This window comes from Pterocles gutturalis, unplaced genomic scaffold, assembly GCF_000699245.1.
Source record: "Pterocles gutturalis isolate BGI_N339 unplaced genomic scaffold, ASM69924v1 scaffold2255, whole genome shotgun sequence".
NCBI lineage: Eukaryota > Metazoa > Chordata > Aves > Pterocliformes > Pteroclidae > Pterocles > Pterocles gutturalis.
Genome location: NW_010140415.1, coordinates 53,713 through 73,232, shown reverse-complemented (window position 1 = coordinate 73,232; position 19,520 = coordinate 53,713). Strand labels below are relative to the sequence as shown.

The 19,520-nt window shown below is 45.7% G+C and overlaps 1 protein-coding gene across 1 annotated transcript in view; it reads left to right on the top strand.

Moving 5' to 3' along the window:
• The window catches only part of SLC5A9 (solute carrier family 5 (sodium/sugar cotransporter), member 9), a 22,710-nt gene extending 4,005 nt beyond the window's left edge, over positions 1-18,705 (top strand). The window contains exons 3-14 of the mRNA XM_010083631.1: positions 89-193; positions 2,049-2,213; positions 4,825-4,930; positions 5,473-5,553; positions 6,301-6,506; positions 7,324-7,459; positions 8,385-8,492; positions 8,677-8,827; positions 10,040-10,208; positions 10,751-10,966; positions 16,866-17,013; positions 18,497-18,705. Coding sequence (XP_010081933.1) covers positions 89-193; positions 2,049-2,213; positions 4,825-4,930; positions 5,473-5,553; positions 6,301-6,506; positions 7,324-7,459; positions 8,385-8,492; positions 8,677-8,827; positions 10,040-10,208; positions 10,751-10,966; positions 16,866-17,013; positions 18,497-18,705 — 1,800 coding nt within the window. The remainder of the gene's footprint in view (positions 1-88; positions 194-2,048; positions 2,214-4,824; positions 4,931-5,472; positions 5,554-6,300; positions 6,507-7,323; positions 7,460-8,384; positions 8,493-8,676; positions 8,828-10,039; positions 10,209-10,750; positions 10,967-16,865; positions 17,014-18,496) is intronic.
• Positions 18,706-19,520: the final 815 nt, after the last annotated feature.

Genomic DNA, 19,520 nt, shown 5'->3' with positions numbered 1-19,520 from the left:
GAAAGAGTGCCTGGGGAAAATGCTTGGGCTGATACAGAAGTTCCTCAAGGTGACTTTCTGTGTTTTGTGCCTGTGCCATGTGTTTCAGATTGGAGCATCCCTGATGTCAAGCAATGTGGGCAGTGGCTTATTCATCGGCCTGGCAGGCACTGGAGCAGCTGGGGGCCTTGCTGTTGGGGGCTTTGAATGGAACGTAAGAGCCAGTTATGTTCTCAACTAAAATGTCACTGTTTACAAAGAGACTGGGGGTTTGTCTCCAAGATCACATACTAACAGCATCAGCAACTACAAGTTCTCGAGCCTCAGGAGAGAAGCCTCCAGACATTCAGACAGCCTTAAAAACATGAGATCTTTATTTTAGTTTAAGTGGAATCCACTAAAATTATTAGCTCTTTGACCTTCCCAGAAGCACATGGCCATATTTTTAAGTTTTAGTCTGCACTCATCAAGATTAAAATAAAAGATAATGAATGCTGAAAAGGTACTTGGATAATAATAGGATTCTGGGTATAGGGAGTTTGAAAAAAAAAGCAGCATGTGCTCCTAAATTCAGTGTAAAGCCATGAGAATTGGCCACTCTGCATTCACCTGTCAGCTGCCAAAATGTGATGTCTCTGGGGTGAACATCTGGGTGTGAAGGCAAGTCTCATTCTGCCCTGCTGAAGTGGCCTGGAAAATTGCCACTGACACCACACAGAGCATGAAAACCAGGCCCTTTGTGTATGATGCTAATGAAATTTCTCAGCTGCAGTGATGAGGAGTGAGATTAGTGCCAGCCTCACAATAAACATCACTCACCTAACTTGAAATCTCTTGTCTATATCAGCAGAGACTGCTAATAGTGCCTGATGCTCGCCAAGCACAGGCAGGGCCCAGCAAAAGCTCTTTCCTGGGATACCTATTCACCGCACTGTTTTTTTTTTTTCTAAACCATTAAGATCACCTTTAAGTCCTTTGTGAAGAAACCAGAGCCCGTGTTCAGCCTGATGCACGTAGGACATACCAATTGCGGTGTGCTTTAAGTAAATCTATTCAAGTCAGTTTTAGAAGCCCATGGAGACAAGACTGTGTGTCAGGGCAAATCTAACTTCGTGAGTTTAGACTTGTTTCTTTCAGATTGGAGAGAGACCTTAGATATGCCGTTATTTCTCCCTTTGTCAGGGGACATCACTCAGCTGCAGGGATCATAGGAGCATCTTTTACCTGACCCAGTCTCTGCTGCTGCAGGAGCCATGGCTGTTCTCGATCATTCCCAATCTCTACTCACAGGGATCAGTTTCATTTCTGATAACTTAAATAACTGATCAAAGTAAAATCTGCACATGTAATATACTTGGATGAAAGGTAATGGCCTGAGACAGCAAGGAGTTGAGGTTTGGTAATCCAATGACTTTTATTTATGTTCAAGATCTCCTGTTTGGGCTTTTTCTGGGTTTCAGAGAAGAAATACACGATGGGAGATGCCTTTGCACCTTCCAAAAGACTCTTCACCTGTGGCAGAGCAACTGAACTGTCCCTTTATCTACCAGCAACAGAAGCACATCTGCGTCAGCCTGCAAGAACATCCCAGCAGAGTCTTGCTGTTGTTTATTTTTATGCTCCACAGGGACAGTCTGCTGCCTCAGCCTCATCACTTGCTAATCAAGCAACAAACAGATGCTCCCATCCTTCTGTGAATCACTTAACTCTTCACTGCCACAGAACCAGTGGTTTCAAAAGTCACCAAATACAACACCATCTTTCAGCGATTCAGAGCAACAGAATTCACCATCTTGCCCAAAAGACCAGAAGATGGAACAGGGTGTGCTACCCATAACAGAGACACAGGGTTTAGGAGGATAACTTCAAAAGCTTCTAGTTATATTGTAATAATTCCTCACTTTGTCATATCAGCTTCTGAGCAGGGAGAAAAAGTCAGACTGCTTCCCAAATATATTGCATAGCACCGTACCCTTCTGCTTTCTCAAGATGTCCACTGAAAAAGCAGAGGGGAAGGATGTTCCCGTGTGTTAAATCATGCACCTTTATTTTCTCTGTCTCCTTAACAGGCTACCTGGGCACTTCTGGCTCTTGGCTGGATCTTTGTGCCTGTTTACATCGCAGCAGGAGTGGTCACCATGCCTGAGTACCTGCAGAAGAGATTTGGAGGGCAGAGGATACAAATCTACATGTCCGTACTGTCCCTCATTCTCTATATATTCACCAAGATATCCGTATGTATCCAACTGAACACAACCCTTGTGTCTAGGGCAGGGGTAGGTCATCCTGGTACAACACAGGGCTGCTCAGAGATAGCTCAGATGTCCTTGAAAGGACCAGCTCAGCTATGAGAAACAGCAGCAGTTTGTTAGTGTGCAGCTTTGAGCAAGTAAATACTTGCCTCTGTATTGATCATGGAGAACTGCCCTAAGAGGGAGAGCCCTCATTGAACAGCGGTGTACAGTGGAATTTTACAAGGGTATGGCAGCTAATTACTAAACAGTGTAAGTACCATAAGCTGTCTGCCTGCTTTTCCTCTTCTACCAGATCAAATGTTAGGCAATATAGACAGGGGAACTGCAGCATTACCCCGTCTGAGGATCTGGCTGGCTGCATCTTGGAGATGTGAAATTAAATTATCATAAATCTGCTGTTGTTCTTGTAGCTGAGTTTTCAGCACTACATATGTTATTCCTCTCTCTTTCTGTCATTTGCATTGCATAAAAAGGGTATGGTGAAAGAGAGGTAGGTTCTGGCTTAAGACAGAACTCATCATCTTTCCTGGATTCCTTGTAGCATTGTACCATGCTGGTAGCTGAAAAGCAATGTAAGCTACTATGTATTTCCCTTTATTTAAATGCCATTAATTAAAGAAGCAGAACTTACACTCAGAGATTGGCTGAGAACTACCTGTGCCCTTGGAGAGAGAGGACTGTACTTCAGAGTCCGTTACAGGAACTGAAAGTGTTGGTCATTTGTCTCCAGCTGATTGTCCTATGGCCAGTACTAGTCAGTTTTCACTACACCCTACTGAAGGGTTAAGATATCAAGTTGCCTTGGAAGACACCAGAGATAAGGCACCCATGTGTGTTTTGCAGCTGGCTTCAGGGTCCTTCTCCCAGGCTGATTATGTCTCAGGTTCTAGGAGGTGCGTTAAGAGGTGTTCCAGGCTGGGAGTATGGGATAGATTCCCTCCTCTGATGGGCAGCTCTTGGTCATGTCACCTGTGCTGCCACCACTGTCTCCAGGAGCTTTGCTCTGTGGGATTGAAGCATTGACCAGGGTCTTGAAAAGAACCATTTGGAGCAGAAATGGGCACATGATGGATAGATGGAAGATCTCCCCTGCAACAGAACCACAATGTGCACAGCTACACAGTCAGTCTATGTCATAAAAACTGACCAGCCTTTCAAAATGACCTTCAGCAGAACAGTATTCATCAATGCCTTTCAGAGCAGGACCCTGGCCTCAGTCATTGCTGTTTCATCTCAGTGGTTTCTTCTCCATGCACTAATTCACGCGTGGCTGATGGATGTGGCTGGTGGAGTTTATGGGCATGACAGGTGCTTTCTATTAAGCAGTGCTATTGTTTGTAGAGAGCTGATTTAGCGGCTGGCTGGACAGCAGGCAGTTGGTTACAAGTAGGATTTTTCAGCTTGTGCTTTTTGCCCAAACATAGGTTAGCAACTAGGGCATTGCAGAGTCTTCCTTGCTTGCAAAGAAAAGCAGAGATCTCAGTAAACAGTGTTGTCAAAGGACTGATCCTGCATGGCTACAGAGGTGTTTGCATTTCCTGCTGGGAAGTCAAAAACCAGAAGACACAGTGGCTCCTGTGGTGTCCTGACAGTGGTTGTCCTGTCTCAGGGTTGGAGAGATCAGGAGCTGCACTGGGTGCTTGCCTTTAAGGTGCTTATTTCAGGCATAGCAAACAGAAATCTTGCTGCATCCCTTCTGTCTCCCTTTGCAAATGTCTTTACCTGTATCTCACCCCATGCCAGATTTGCAGGTGTCCTTCAGATCGATTTCCCAATGTACACATCTCCCATATCACCTTCTGCATCTGAATGATGTTATCTGTATAATTCCACGTTTCACCCAGTTTCTGATTTCACCCTCTGCTTGCAGATCCAAACAAAACAAAGCCGATGGGGGTTTCTGTATTTTTAGTGATGTCCTCAGCAGGTATAACCTGTTTTTCTGGAGTCATGCTGAACTGCATGAATACAAAAGCAAGCTGTTGAACTTTTCAGATAAATAAATCATGGCACAAGACATCGGTGATTCTTTAGGTGTCTTTCAAGCAAGTGACTCCTGGCCAGTAGGCCACCAAGATGTGGTCTTGGGAAGAACCTGGTCTCTGCTGTTTGTCCCCCTTTCCCTCCTGTGTCTGCCTGTGGATACATGGGCTCCTGCTCCCCATCAATGTCTTCACAGCCAGCAAAAAGACTGACAGTTTCCACTGACACCAGTCTGTGCCAGTGAGGGTTACATGCCATGAAGGCTGCCTGCAAAATAGTCTTTATCTTGGTGATTCTTTAGTCCCTTGGCATAGGACCTTGATTTTTACCCTCCTGCTGCCCCAGCTCCCAGGTGCTGAGAGCTCTGACTTGCAGGAAAGTTTTCCTCACACTGAGAACAAGACAGTTCATAGCCAACAGCCCCGTGCGCTCTCCTCCCCTTCCACTTCACCTCTGTGGTGTCCTCCCTTGTCAATGCTCTCAGCCGCAGAGGGCTGCAAGCTGCTTTATTAGATTTCACTTGCATGAAGCACTACTAACGCCAGACTGCCCTTGTTTGTTGTTGTTTTTTTGTTTTTTTTGTTTTTTTTTTTTTTTTTTATTCCAGACAGACATTTTTTCTGGAGCATTGTTCATCCAAATCTCTTTGGGCTGGAACCTCTACTTGTCCACTGTGGTCTTGCTAGCAGTGACTGCTGTCTACACCATAGCTGGTAAATAGCTGATTTTAAAATAAACTTTATAAACTGGAGCCTAGGATATAAGTTTCCCCTTTTCTACATAGGGGAAAATATTCAGGTGCTCGTCTGAGGGAGAGATTTCCCCAGCTGCTGGTAGTACCGAGCTGTTGGAGACCTCTGGCTGTTCCCCTCTCCCCTCCTGGCCCAAGGGAAACCGGTATGGGGGGAACATCACTGTTTCCTAGAGAATTTTCTGACACCACAGAAGGCTCCCAGCTCCCTCCATGAAGATAGCTACCACTGCCCCTATTTCCTCTTTTTTTCTCTTTTCACAACATTAACATCTTTAGATATTAAGATGCTGAACTGTCTCCAAGTCCTCTCATGAAGGTGGCCAAGCCCTTCAGGCCATTGTGACAGCTGTAGACTCTTGGGGACCAGCTCAGTGCCAGCTTTTCCCAGTGGGTCTGTCCTGAAATCACAGGGCTGGGGCCAAGGAAGACTTTTTTCCAGGTGAGGCACCTGTTTCATTGTACATGATGATGCACTCTGGCTGTTTCTGGTTCTCCTGACAGGTGGTTTAACAGCCGTGATATACACAGATGCCCTGCAGACCCTGATCATGGTGCTGGGAGCTTTGGTCCTTATGTTCATAGGTAAGGGGAACCTGCAGTAGCATCATACACTAGTTTAATAGTCCCAACAGGGTACCTCGCCCTTTCCTGTATGGTGCAGAAATGGGTTTTAACCACTCACAGAAGTGGTGCCAGCACAACTGTCATTTGCCAAGTCATCTGACTTGCTTCATCTTTTGCATCAACTGTATGGGAAGCGAGGTTCTGGATAACCACCTCACCAGTTTGGGTTTACCTGGAGTTGCCAAAGAACCTGCAACACTGCATTCCCAGAGCCAAATTCAGCTCTCACTTCTGTAAATTAAGAATAATTCTGCTGAATTTCCCTGTTGACTTTGGGAGTTACTGTGGATTCAGCTGGGCGTAACTGAGCATTATTAAAAAGAAAAAAAAAAGAAGCAACAAGGAATTGACCATCATTAGTCTGCTTTAAGCCTTCTTGGCAAACAAATATAGATATGTCTTGTTTAATGTCACACCTTCCTGCTTCAGCTCTTGGAGGGTGTATGACCAAAGGTTGAGGACATTGTGAGGATTAGGATCGTGGAGATTTTTCTGCGTTGATCCTCTTCCAGGATGCACTGTTAAAAACACATGGACTCCAGGCAAAATCCAACTCACCTCTGTAGAAACCTTGACTGTCAAAAGCAAGAGTGGAATGAAAAGAAAGAAGAGAGGAAGATAGGAGAAAAGTAATCATGAGACTTAGATAAGGAAATGACTTTGCAAGGGGCACCGGACCTTAAGTCACTCACGTTTTCTTTTCAGGATTTGAAAAAGTTGGCTGGTATGAAGGACTTCAGGAGAAATACAGCACAGCAGTACCGAAGATCATAGTTCCAAACACGACCTGTCACCTCCCACGGGCGGATGCCTTTCATTTGTTCAGGGATCCAGTCACAGGAGACATTCCTTGGCCTGGACTTATATTTGGCCTCTCTGTGCTGGCTCTGTGGTGCTGGTGCACTGACCAGGTAAAGAAAGTCTTTCCCTCTCCAGGCAAACCACCACACTAATGTCTCCAGTCCACTCCTCAGTTTGTGGATCTGTGAGCTGAAACATGGCTGTGTCTCACTGTGCAGGAGTTACTACCTTTGCACTGGTCTAGACCAGAACATCTCACTCCTTTCACCTCCTCAGCAAGCTGCTAATTTTGTACACTTCTTAGCGCAGAGAGAGCAGGTTATTTTCTTCTGTGTTTATCTCACTTTGGGCTGGTGAGTACCAAGGCTTTTCATGCACTTAGTGTGACAAGGATATGAAAACAAGGATCTGGATCTGGCTTCTGCAGTGACCTTGTGCAGACCTCCAGACAAGGCACTCATATTCCCAGAGGTCTCACATTTCTTATTCCTTTCCAAGCTAGAAACAAGGAAAACTCTATTTGTTTCTCAAGACACAGTGCTTTTGTGCTTTAAGATGGGATAATGATGAAAACCCACCACTGAACTTTTAACAAAACACCCACAGTCTGCTTCATCCCTTTTCTCTTGGTGATGTACAGCTGCTGTCTCCAGTCCTCAAGGTAGCTTCATTTCAGTCAAGGGCAAAATTATTCTTGTAAAGGAAATTTCCACGCTGCCCTCTCCGATAGCCTGTGGACCGAGCTCTGAGCAGTGGCAGCAGGCTGCAGTCAACTGAGATGGGAAAGTTGCCATTGGCATGCAAAACACACTGGGATCCTGACGGATGAAAGTCATCCATGAGAAGGAGAGGCAGAGAGAGGATGGATCCTGCTCTCTCTGTAGTGCTTCTCTTTCATGCTCTGCTCCCTTTCTGCACTTCTTGCAGGTGATAGTCCAGAGGTCCCTCTCTGCCAAGAACCTCTCCCATGCCAAAGGTGGATCAGTGCTGGGAGGATATCTGAAAATCTTCCCTATGTTTTTCATTGTCATGCCAGGAATGATCAGCAGAGCTCTTTACCCAGGTGAGCCTTCCCATGTTCCTTGCCACAGGGCTTTATACCTGCCGTGACCACCAATCCCATGCAGGTCCACCAGCACTTTTACACCTCAGAAACTGCTGTCCTGCAGGCATGCTCATATAGATTCCTGTTGTGCAATGGTGTTCCCATGGCCTTCCTCCACCTCCAGTGCTCCCACAGTGGCAGAAGTCACTGGGATTGTCCATATGGGGCACATTTTGCCAATGGGGTCATATAGCTCCATACTGTGGACACTGTATGCATCTGTCTCTCAGGAGAAAGTCAGGAAGATTAAATACATGGGGCACTGAAGCTGTCTTTCAGGTTCTATAGGTTATTTCCACTATTTGGTGAGAGTCTTAGCAACCTGCCACACATATTCATGCAGCTTCTGGTGGATTATGCAAAACAGCCCTTCTCTGAGGAAGAGCAAGAGTTCCCCTCCCGTTGTCTCCCAAGGAGCTCTCATTGCTGGTTTCTCCAGAGCATGCCAGTTCCCAGGAAGAATACCCCTGTTAGGAGGACCACTCCTGAAGGAAAGTGTGTCTCAAGTGCCTCTCTCACAGATTTCATCAGACAGGAGTAACTCAGCCTGCAACACCCTTGGTAACCCAGCTGACAGGTTCATGGAAACAGTCCAGTTCCCACAAATGACAAATCAGCAAGGTTTACAATTATGCAACAGCCAGGAAAGTTATATCTGTACCCTGAACAGAATTGCACCATGTCATCTTGAAGTTTCACCTTTATTTTATGGTATAAAATGTTCTTCAGTTTCAGAATGTTCACTCACTCTATCTGTATTCCAGCTGCACCTCCAAATTTATACGAAACCGCACAAGGCATCAAGATTTATTCCCTTGAATTAAACAACCTATAGCTCAACAGGCTTTACACTGACTTCATGTCATTTTCCTGTCTCCTACAGATGAAGTGGGCTGTGTGGACCCGGACATCTGTAAAAGGGTCTGTGGAGCTGCAGTGGGTTGTTCCAACATTGCCTACCCCAAACTCGTGATAGAACTCATGCCCGATGGTGAGAAACCTTTAATGTGTAGAGGTGGGCTTGTGCCATGCTCTGCACAGGGGCATCAGACTGCCCTTATCTATCCTAAGGCAGAGGAACTCTTACAGCAGTTACTAGACATTGGGGTGAAAAAAACAGTGTTGAGAGGCCAAAAGTCTAGTCCTGATTTTCCTTCCCTTTTTTGCTCCCCCAGGGCTCCGAGGTTTGATGATTGCTGTGATGATGGCAGCCTTGATGAGTTCCCTCACCTCCATTTTCAACAGCAGCAGCACTCTCTTCGTTATAGACATCTGGCAGCGGATCCGCAGAAAGGCTTCGGAGCAGGAGCTGATGATTGTGGGCAGGTCCTTACATTTCTTTATGTCTTGTTGCTCTCATCATCTGCTTTGAGTGCAACATTTACATCCTTCAGCCTGGACTCACTGAGAAAAGTCTGGTGCCTAACATGCAGAACAGGAATGCAGCCTGGGAAAGAGCATTACATTTTCCATTCATCTCAAAGAGACCTGGTCAAAGAGAAAGAGTGAGTGTACCACTGAGCTAGGTAGATCACTGCCTCTCTCTTAGCTAAACTTAACATAAATACTGCCTTAAATGTAACTTTCAGAAAAGCCAAAGGTTCTCTGGAGTCACTGTTGCCAGACGTCTTTAAGAACATGTTATTTTTGCATCAAACAAGAGTGATTCGTTGTAATTACTCTTTTTTTTTTTTTTTTTTCTTTTTCAGGGAAAAGTGCAGAGAGCTGAACCTCCCAGCTCTCTATCTCTCTGATAAGTTACAGTGCCCTTTGCGAGTGAGCTTTGGTACTGCATTATATCAGGGGCACATAAAGCTCTCCTCCCGACAGCAGAATTTAAGCTGCATTCTGGCTGTTTATGGTGTTTTCCCTCTCCAGTCATGAGCATTAAGTTTTTAATTTTTGTTGTGGTGTGGGTGAAGGCTACAGGCTATCTCATACTCCACCACTGCAGAGCAGTGAGAGGTAAAGTGCCTCTTGCTCAGCAATATGGAGAAACCTCTATAGCATACAGCGCAAAGATGGAGGATGGTTACGGTATGCACCTAAGACCCCAGAAGCAATTTTAATAAGTAGCAAATGAAATGGAATTTGGCAAAGGCAAGAGGCTGAGCAAGTTATCTCCTCAGAAAGGTGGCAGAAAGTTGCTTCTGCAAGCTACCAGCTCCCTCTGTCACTTCCAAGAGCTAATCCTTCGAAGAACATGTTACTCTCTAGGACACACCAGGTTGAGGGGCTTGCACTGATCCAACTCACGGTGGGAGCCACCATGCCCTTACAGATCTCTCATGCATGTTGGCTAGTTTGGCTCACTCTGAAATCTGTGAAGTTAGGTCAGGGAATTGGTTGAATTGACTTTCTAGAAGAGAACAATTTTTTCTTCTCCTGTGTACACAGGAAAAGGTTCTTGAGAGTGGTCTGTAGATTTTTTCCTAGGAAATTCTGAGACTAGTTGGAAGTGTGTTTTGCTGCAAAACTTCATTTTCAGATAGGCTGGACCACCTGCACAGCTAATACAGTTTTGCCCTCATCTTTCAGAGTCTTTGTCCTCATCCTTGTAGTCATCAGTATTCTCTGGATCCCCATCATTCAATCAGCCAACAGCGGCAAGCTTTTTGACTACATTCAGTCCATAACCAGCTATCTAGCCCCACCGATCACAGCTCTCTTCATCTTGGCAATCTTCTGCAAGAGGATTAATGAGCCTGTAAGTGGAGCGTCAACAACCAGTTGATGTACATATTGAATCTGATAAAATAAATAAATAACTCTCCATCACTACCTAGTCTTTGAGACTCTTTAAACTCAAAGCCAGTCCGGCTACAGTGTGACAATTAGACAACCTTTCCCTGGCATGCATTAGTGGATCTTAGCCCAGACTCTAGTGTATGTGTGTTTGCTTCCAAGAAGCCACTGCAAGTGGTACTTCTTGTCAGTCTCATTTGAAAGCACAAAAGGCAAAGTTGTTCCTCACTTTAAGGATAATGTGTCAAAGTCTAGTTGGAGGCATGTTGCTAGGAGGAGAATCTTGCATTGTCTGTGCTCTATCTGTTCCATGTTGAAGGACATGAAGAGAAAATAAGGATTTTTAACTGAAAACATCCTCCTTTGGTGCATGTCAGTGTGGGTTTCCATCAGGCATGAAAGGTTTTGTTCTAAGAGAGAGCAGAAAAGAAAGGAAAAGAAAAGAGAAAACTTTAACCAAAGGTAACGTGCAGTGACCTTTTCTTTTTGCTTGCTTTTTCTCAGGGTGCTTTCTGGGGCCTCATGGTAGGGCTAGCTGTTGGTCTTGTTCGGATGATCATCGAGTTTATTTATAGCACACCATCTTGTGGTGAGGAGGACAGAAGACCAGCTGTGCTAAAGGACTTGCACTACCTCTACTTCGCCCTCATCCTCTGTGTCCTCACTGCAATTGTCATTGTCCTTATTAGTCTCTGCACTCCACCAATCCCCGAAGAAAAGGTAAGTGACTTCCAGTAGCATCCTTTCCTCAGAGCCTCTGTTTGGTTTCAAAAAATCTCTGAGATCTGTCCTTTACTTTTGCACCCATGATTAAGAAGTGGTGTGTAATGCATGTGCTAAAAGAAGCCCTTGCTCCCCAGCTTTCTGTTCCTTAGGTTGCATGGTGTTAATGCTTCCTGAGGCACCAAGTGCTTCAAATTGTGAGTTTCCATGCTGTGCCTAGAGCTGGGCAGACACCACAGCCCATCATAACTGAAATAGAAAGAGAAGAAGAAGGGGAAGGAGACAAAATCTTATTAGAGAGCACTGCTGAGGAGGAATTAAATGTATCTAATTGTAGCATCTACCCTGTTTCAGCAGAGCCAGCATCAATCTTGCAGGCAAACAAGATTAATATCTTTTGCAACATGGGCATTTAGGAAAATAACATTTTTTCCCAATGTGATCTCAATTACATTTAATAACTTTGAGTCAGGCACAACTTTCTTTTACTTAGCACATTAAAATGGTGCAGAGTTGGGAGGCTTTATATAATAAAACCTTAAAGCAACTCTTCCCAGCCCCAAGTTCTAAAGCAGCTATCAATATAAAAAACCTGCCATCTACCTCCAAACAAAGGTTACTGGATAGATTTAAAAACCTATTTTTTTTTGCTGTCTGACTGCGTGAGGAACTGAGGGTGCCATCATAGCGTTTTCTGTCTGTTGCTTCCTCATAACTTGTAAACCATTAACCAGTTCCATCAATGTTTGATTGAATGTTAGTGCTGTCAAAGTTACCCATCTCCTAAAGATTACATGAAAGGAGGTTCTCAGATAGAGGAGAGGCGGGGAGAGAGAGAAAGAGAGACTTTTTGTGTCTGCTTTGAGATAAAAGCCTCAGCTTTTATTAGCTATCAGAGGATCCACATGGGAGAGAGAAATACTGGCAAGGAGGCACCATTAGTTCTGCTGCTTACGTTGTTCACTGCTGCTCAGGGGTGGCCAGATGGTTGCCAGCAATTAATTACTGTGGTTTAATGAGTTCCCACTCATCATCTGACCTGTGATAACTAAAGATGTGTAGCACTCCCTGCCCACAGCAATAGCAAGATAAGATGCATTAACATAGCACTGGCAAGCAGTGAACATCATACCAACAGTTCGGGAAATGAAGAAAATAGCCACAGCATCTGCAGGCTTTTTAGTCTGACCTCAGAAGTATAAAAACATTTAAAGCACATTTTAAGGCAGGGGGAGTTCAAGATAAAGACCTACTATAATAGCATCAGGGCTGGGCTTTTTTGAGGAAGTTTTATAAAGAGGGATGTTCAGGATAGTCTTTTGGTAGGCTATGGACCTCACATAGTGCTGAGCTCAGTGCTTGACCGCTGTATAAGAGATTCTGTTGAAGAAAATTAACAAGAAATAATGATATTGCCTGTGGCAGTGAGAGGCTGTGCACAGAGACCCAGATCAATCATCTGACGATGGGGATGACCATGCATGTCCCATGTGCCCCCCTGCCCTCAGTGTCTTCTCACCACAAGGAAAATGAGATGGCCTGACAGGGAATTTTTGCCAGTAAGGGGTAGCTAATTCCCTCTTCCCATAGCTTGGTAGGAATGGGAGACTCTGCCTCTATTTGGCTTAAGTCTGATTTCTGTTCAGTTTCTACCATTTATCCCTAATTTCAACAGGAAAGTCTGACCTTGTCCCTCAAAGAACAGTCAAGGTGAAGGTGTGGTTTTTAAGCTAAGGTAGGTGCCAGCATTGTTGTGTTGCTGCCTATCTGTCATGAATCTGAGTAGGCAGCATTCAAACCAACATTCTCCATTTTCCTTCAGTCAGACTTACCCTCAGACTCACCCCAACTTTTGCCCTAGACATGAGTGCGTGTGTAGGTTTGGACCATCACTCCTGGTGACATGGTTTCTCATGGTGTCCTGCAAGCAGGGCTTGTCTCCTCATCTCAAGTTAGTCCGTGGCTGTGCTGAGATGTCTCAAGGACAGAAGGGTTTTGGGAAGGAAGGGCAGGAGGTAGAAATCAGGATGCACGTGTCAGGCTCTAACCCTCTGGGTGAAACTTACCGCCTGAACTTTGTGTTTGGCCATTAGTGACCTTAGGTTGCTGGGTTTTGGCATGCAAATGGGCAAACCTGCGGTGAAGAGCCTGTATGTCCCCAGGGTAGTGGCTGAGAGGCGGAGGCTGGTAGCAGGTGTCCTGGCTGAGGATGTCTGAAGCTCTGGTGTTTCACAGTCCCATGTGTTGGTCAATTCACTTTATGAGCCTCAGGTATTTCCCCCATAAAATTCGCATGGGGCTAGTTCTGCTAGCCCTTATCTGTGCAGCACTTTGAGACGTAATGATGAAAGACACCCTATAAGAGCTAGGGATTACGCCATTTGTTTTGTCAAGCAAAAGGAAGAGAAAAACAAGCCACCAAAGTAAAAGCCAAGGAAATACAGTGATAGATCATACTTCAGCAGATGTAAATCAGCATAGCTCCATTGCCTTCAAAGGCCAGGAACAGCTGTTGAGCACAGTTAGGCTGCTTTACACCAGCTGAGGATCTACACTGGACAACTTTAAATATTGAATCTCAATTCTTTTCAGATAGTAAATGGGCAAAAGGAGAAAAGAGATTTGTATCTGATATTACAGGGGTACAGCTAATGTGTCTGGCTTTAAATGAATTACAATCCAAGAACTGCAAGCTGTAGCATTTTCTCCTGCTGTTTTGGAAAGTCTCCCATCCCTGTGGTGATTGATGCTGTGCTGGAAAACAAGTATGCAAGGAATTTGTTTGGTACGCTCCAGAGTTCATATGTCTTCATTGTAGGTAGTCCATATTGTGTCACGCCGTCCTTGAAAACCCTGCAAAAGAGCTTACAATTAAATTTGAGACTCTGAAGCTGAAACACAACTGTCAGGTGCCAGATGGCATTTTGGAACAGAAGGATTTATTCTAGTTTACAAACAACAAAATAAAAACTTTGCTGAGTGCTTGCAAACTCCCTTGCCCAAGGAGAATGTGAGGGTGAAAAAGGAGATCCCACAAAGCACAAGTGCTACTCAAGCAGGTCCCCTCTGCAGGGGTCAGGGCTCACCCAGACAGGCTGATGGATTGTCAATTCCACTTGATGTGCTTGGAGTCAGATGTTTTCCCTGTGCCCTAAGGTCTGGCTTCAGTGGCTCCTTGTAGGTGCATGGCTGAGAAGGAGCACCAAGCCTGCTGTGACTGACCTGAACCCACGCTGTGCACTCCTGCGGTGCTGCAACTGAGGCTCCCACAGCATCATTCAGTGCCACTGATGGCAAAGTGTTCTCAGCTCCTGTGGGAACCAGGCACTCACAGAGGAGCAAACCGTGGAGGGACACAGAGCTTCCCAAGCAGTGCCCATGCATGGCTCTGCAGCGGGGAGCAGAGCCACACAGCTCCCCAGGACTCCCCACTCCTCTGCCCTTGGTCATGGTGGCCTCAGGCAGCATTTCCAGGGTCCAAGTCAGTTCCGCTAGTGCAGCTCCCCTGTCAGCAGTTCTAATCTATGTATTTGCTTGCTTTCTCCAGGCACACAAAATGTGCCATCATCTGCCTCCCCCACCTGTATCCCTTTGTAAGCCTGTGCCAGGGAAGTGTAGCCAGCCCACGGTGGCCTCCATGGCGACACAGTGCTGCTGGTCTGCCCCAGCATGTGTCCTGCTGGTGCTGGCAAAGAAGAAAATGGGGGACCCCAAGGAATTCAGCCAGCCAAAACCCACCGCAGGGGATCTTGAAGCTGGAGTGTCGGTGTGAGGCTTCACCAAGGAGCCCTCTAGAGTGGTGGTTTGCTTTATTGGCCATGGTCAAAGCAGCATCTCCTTGGGTGGGTCAGTGGGATGACATGTGGTGAGGTTACCTTTGTGTCTGTGCTGCTTTCAACTGGGAATCGCTTGTGTCTGTCGGAGTCTGAGCTCCAGGTAAACTGCAGCCCTTGCAGAATTTGCTGCCATGTGAAGACAGTCATCCAGTGACACATGGGAAGAGGATGGAAAAGAGAAAAGTTTTTACAAATCCTTTAGTAACCTGAGACTTTGCTATGTTCCAGTGACATTTCCTAAGTGATTAAAAAAAAAAAAAGAATCCTTGAGAAAGATGAGGATCATCAAATCAAAGCAATTTAGCACATCATGACAAGAAAGATTAGCCCTGCCCAATGCTCATCTTGGTTGAAAATGATTTAAATAAAGCTATAAATCTTCTGGAAATTATGCAACATTTTGTGTCAGCTGGAAACTCCTGACTAGATTTGTGTGTGTGTAAAATTCAAAAATTAAACTCACGTTACTTTGTAAGTGACCCATGTGAGACATCCATTTCCATATGGGCAGAGCAGGGAGGCAGCCGCTCATCGGGCAAATGGGGGACTTTGCCTGACCTGTTGTCACCAGTGCAGCTTCCCTGCCCCAGTTCCATCCGGCGGGTCCTCTGCAGGGCAGTCGACAGGCTGGCATGGGAGGGCAGCCCATGGACCTGGGCAGCTGTGTCCCAGTGGGATTGATGAGCGTGGTCCTTGCTGCCTGGCTTGGCCAGAGCACGCAGAAGTTAGGGAGTGCCAATGCCACCAAGCCACTTGGTGTGCCGCAGTCAGCCAAAGAAGCAGCAGCCCTGGCTTAAATTCAAAGACTGAGCCCCTGGGATGATTAATCCCACCCCAAAGCTTGCCAAAGGACCAGTGTGGGGTTTGCAAGATTAATGCCTCCTGTGCACTCCTTGTGTCCTAGGGAGGAGAAGACTTTCAGACTTTCCCCAGGATGAGAGCTTCAAACCTCCTGATTTTGTAAAGCAGAGCGGATAGCAGCCACAGCAGCCTTTCCAGGACTGATCAGCTTTCTATGGTTCTTTCACTGAAAGACTGCAGAGAGGCATAGTATCTTCTATTGGCCCAATAGAGAAAACTAGAATTGAAAAACAGAGAAAAAAAAGCCAAACCAACAAAAAAGAGAAAAGGCATTTGGGCAGGCAAGTCTTACAATGTGTGCCCAGAGATGATTTTTTTTTCTACTTGTAACTACACCTGTTAGTCTGCCCTATGGCATAACCCTCCCTGCGAATTGTGACATGATATTTGCTGTCATGTCTCTGTCCACACAGCTGTGCTTCTTGAACACATACCTGCAGTCACAGAGCAGAGACACAGTGCTGCTGCTTTTCCCACCAAGAGCCCTGAGACAAGCTCACTTGGAAGTGCAGGTTGCTGCTTTCATGCGAGCTTGTCCTAACTATGGGGTTTAATGTTCGCATTGGGGTTTTTTCCTACAAAACCACAACTGAGATGAGATAGAAGATTCTTCAGTCCTTCCCCATGTCCCAGAGAAAGAGCTGCTCAAATATCAGTGTACCCATGGCTGTATATCTGCATGCCAAAACCCAGCTGAACTTTTTCTGCTGAAGGTACAATTGCTGTCTGTGATTGACTGTATCCAGAAATAAATTTCTTGCTTTTTTTTTCTTTTTTTTTTTTAATTGACTTTGTTCCCCTTCCCAGTTGGAGGCCTGCCATTCTGGACACATATCATTATTACTTCATGTCAATCAAGTGAGCCTGGCAAATAGGAAGCTGCTTCTTCAATGTCTACTAAAAGGTTACTCCTGGTAGAGATAGGGATGGAACAGGTTAATTAAAAAAATAGAGGGAAAGAAACTAATTCAGAGTTTTTTCTCAAACTTTCAGCTCTAACTGGATGGTACCAGCCTTCTTTTTCATAGTGTGGGCACCTGTGCAGAAGGGAGGTGAGAGAAAGCAGGGGAATAACCATCATCCCAGAACAGGTCTCTCAGCACCGTCTTGGAACTGTGCCCCCCAGAGAGGGAGACGACTGGCGTGCCATTTTGGGAGTGCCAGGCAATAACCTGTTTGTTCTCTGTCCCTCTTTGCAGCTCGCTTGCCTGACATGGTGGACAAGACACAGGAAAGCACCTGCCATTGACCTGAAAAATTACAAGAGTGAAGCAGCACAGATCAGTTCAGCCAATGGAGAGAGTGACTTGGTCGAAAGCACAGATCCAGGCAATAAGGAGGAGGCAGGTAGGGTGGCTGGCTGTGAACAAGCATGCTCATGTGTGTGTGAGTGCACAGCCAAGATCTCATGCAAGTCCCTCTAAAGCTCACGAGAGGCCATCTGTTGCATTCACTGGAGCTGGGACTTGTGTTTGCAGGTTTACCAGTTACGAGGACGTGACACATAAAATTGTTGCAGTTATTGGTCCTCCCAACATATCTTCTAGCATTTACCTTCAAGTTGCAATCCTCCAAATGGCTCAGAAGAGCTGCCATTCCTAAAAAACAAGGAAAACCCACCATTCAGTAAAATGTTTTTCCTCTTGCTCCCTGGAACAAGTTGTTAACCCCGGCAAACTATCCCAGTCCAGCTCTGCCCAGGTCAGTGTTATTTTAGCGCCTCAGACCTACAGCTTTCTCATTTACATTTTACCAACAGTGTCTCTCATCTTCCCTTAGGATATAAGCCATGGTTAAAACTCAGACCCAAATTGCTTAAATAGCTGCGTGTCCTGCCAAGGGTATTTATTAAGAAGGAAAGCAAAGAGTCAAATGAACTTAAAGAGTTCTCAGGAGACAGAACAGTAGCAGGAGATGCTACATAGGCAAGTTCTTTTCAGAGTGGACAGAGGTTCATTCTGCAAATCCATTAAAAATGTACCTTTCTGGTTTTGAGCTTAACCGTCCAAGGTTACAGAGCAGGAAAACTCAGAAGAAAGGCACATATATAAGATTTCTTCACTCCTTCCTTTTGCTGGTCAGTCCAAAGGACACTGGTACCAATTACAGCCAAGCTCAACAGAAGTGAACAACTAAGAAATATCTTTTTTTTTTTTTTTTTTTTTTTTTTCACGATAAAGTAAGTTTGGGTTTATGCTGAATTCAGCAATTCAGCATTATTTATTATTTCTTATCAATTCCTAATTTATTAAACTAGCTCAAATTTTTCTAAACAAATGTCTTGGTATTTTGGTAATTAGTAATGATGGGAAAGGAAATGCTAAACACAGCAGTTGACAGTTTAATGAGGTTTTTTTCAGGTAACACCTTTTTCAAGGCCTTATGACATTCTGCATTTCAAAAAAAGGTTATATTTGGAAAGAACAGCCAGTGAAATACACATGGCACAGGGCTGACAATTAAAACACATACTTCACCTGGCATGTCACGTGTAAGAAATAAGCCAGGAGATCACTAAACGGCCCATCATGCTGTCAGGAATTTGTGAAAGTGGATGGAAGCTGGGCCAGGGAGGAGGGGGAAGAAGTCTGTTAACTAACTAATGAATGATGGGTGTTGCAGTCAACCAACTGTAATCAGGCTGTGCTGTACATGGTTGAGGCAGAGCTTTCTCTTTTCCCTTCCCATCTCTGATCATCTTGCATTTCCCACCCAAGCTGCATCTCAAGCCCCACTCCAGATTGGTCAATGCACCTCCAAATAAGTGGAAGGAGGGAGGGAAGAGCCCCAGCTAGATGATAACACCCATTTTTTGGTCCATCTCTCGCAGCAGTCAAGCCTCCCTGGTGGAAAATGCTGTACTTGTGGTTCTGCGGTCTGCCCACTGGCCCCAAACCCACCCTGTCTGGGGAGGAGAGAGCTGCCCTGGAGCGGAGACTCACCAGCATCAAGGAAAAGCCCCTGTGGAAGACTGTTTGCAATGTTAACGCTATTATCCTGCTGACTATTAATGTCTTTCTGTGGGCATATTTTGGCTGAGGTGGGGGTCAGGCAGCATGTGGCTTTGTTTCTCTCAGGGGTCTTCATCTTCATGTCTAAGCCGGAGGTGTTGGGTGGCAGAGCCCCTTGCGATGGTCCTTGTCACAGCCCTTCACTGGAGGCACTGCTTGCTGGAAATGACGGCAGGGCTCAGTTTCTCCATAAGATAAGGTGTGACCAAGGCTCAAAACTGGTCACATCCAGGATGCAGGGGACCTGTGGGACAGCATGTGGGTCACGAGACCTGAGGTCAATTTTAAAGGTACAGAGCTGAGCCCAGCAATGAGCAAAGGCTTTGGAAACTCCAGCTGCGGCATGGCTGGGTCCTCACTTACCTCGTGTACCAGCTCAGGGCTGACTTTGCACCACTGCTCTTAGGAGAAGGAATTCTGGTTTATACTGGTGTGGGGAAGGAGACTTAAGTACTACCTGCAGTTTTTTTACATGGCCAAAATTCAGACAGGGTTAGTATGGGACCACTGGATTCACTCAGCAGTGACAATTCTGTCTCCCACAGCCACCCACGGACCTGTGTTGGACCCCTGCCTCATTGGCATCGGTGGTGGGGATAGGGGCTTCCCCACCCTCCCCAAGCCCCCTGACCCTGCCCACTGTGCTGCGTGACATCCTGACCCTGTTCCCTCATCGGGCCAGTCCTGCCCCTTAACAGCATTACCAGCAATAAAGGTGCCTTAGTAACAAAGCCAATTCTGCCTTCGGGTTATTGTGGTTATATATCCTGCTCTGATGCTCAGAGGTCTCCCTGGGACCACAGTGACCTGGCTGTGGTAGAGAAAATAAATATCCCTCCTTAG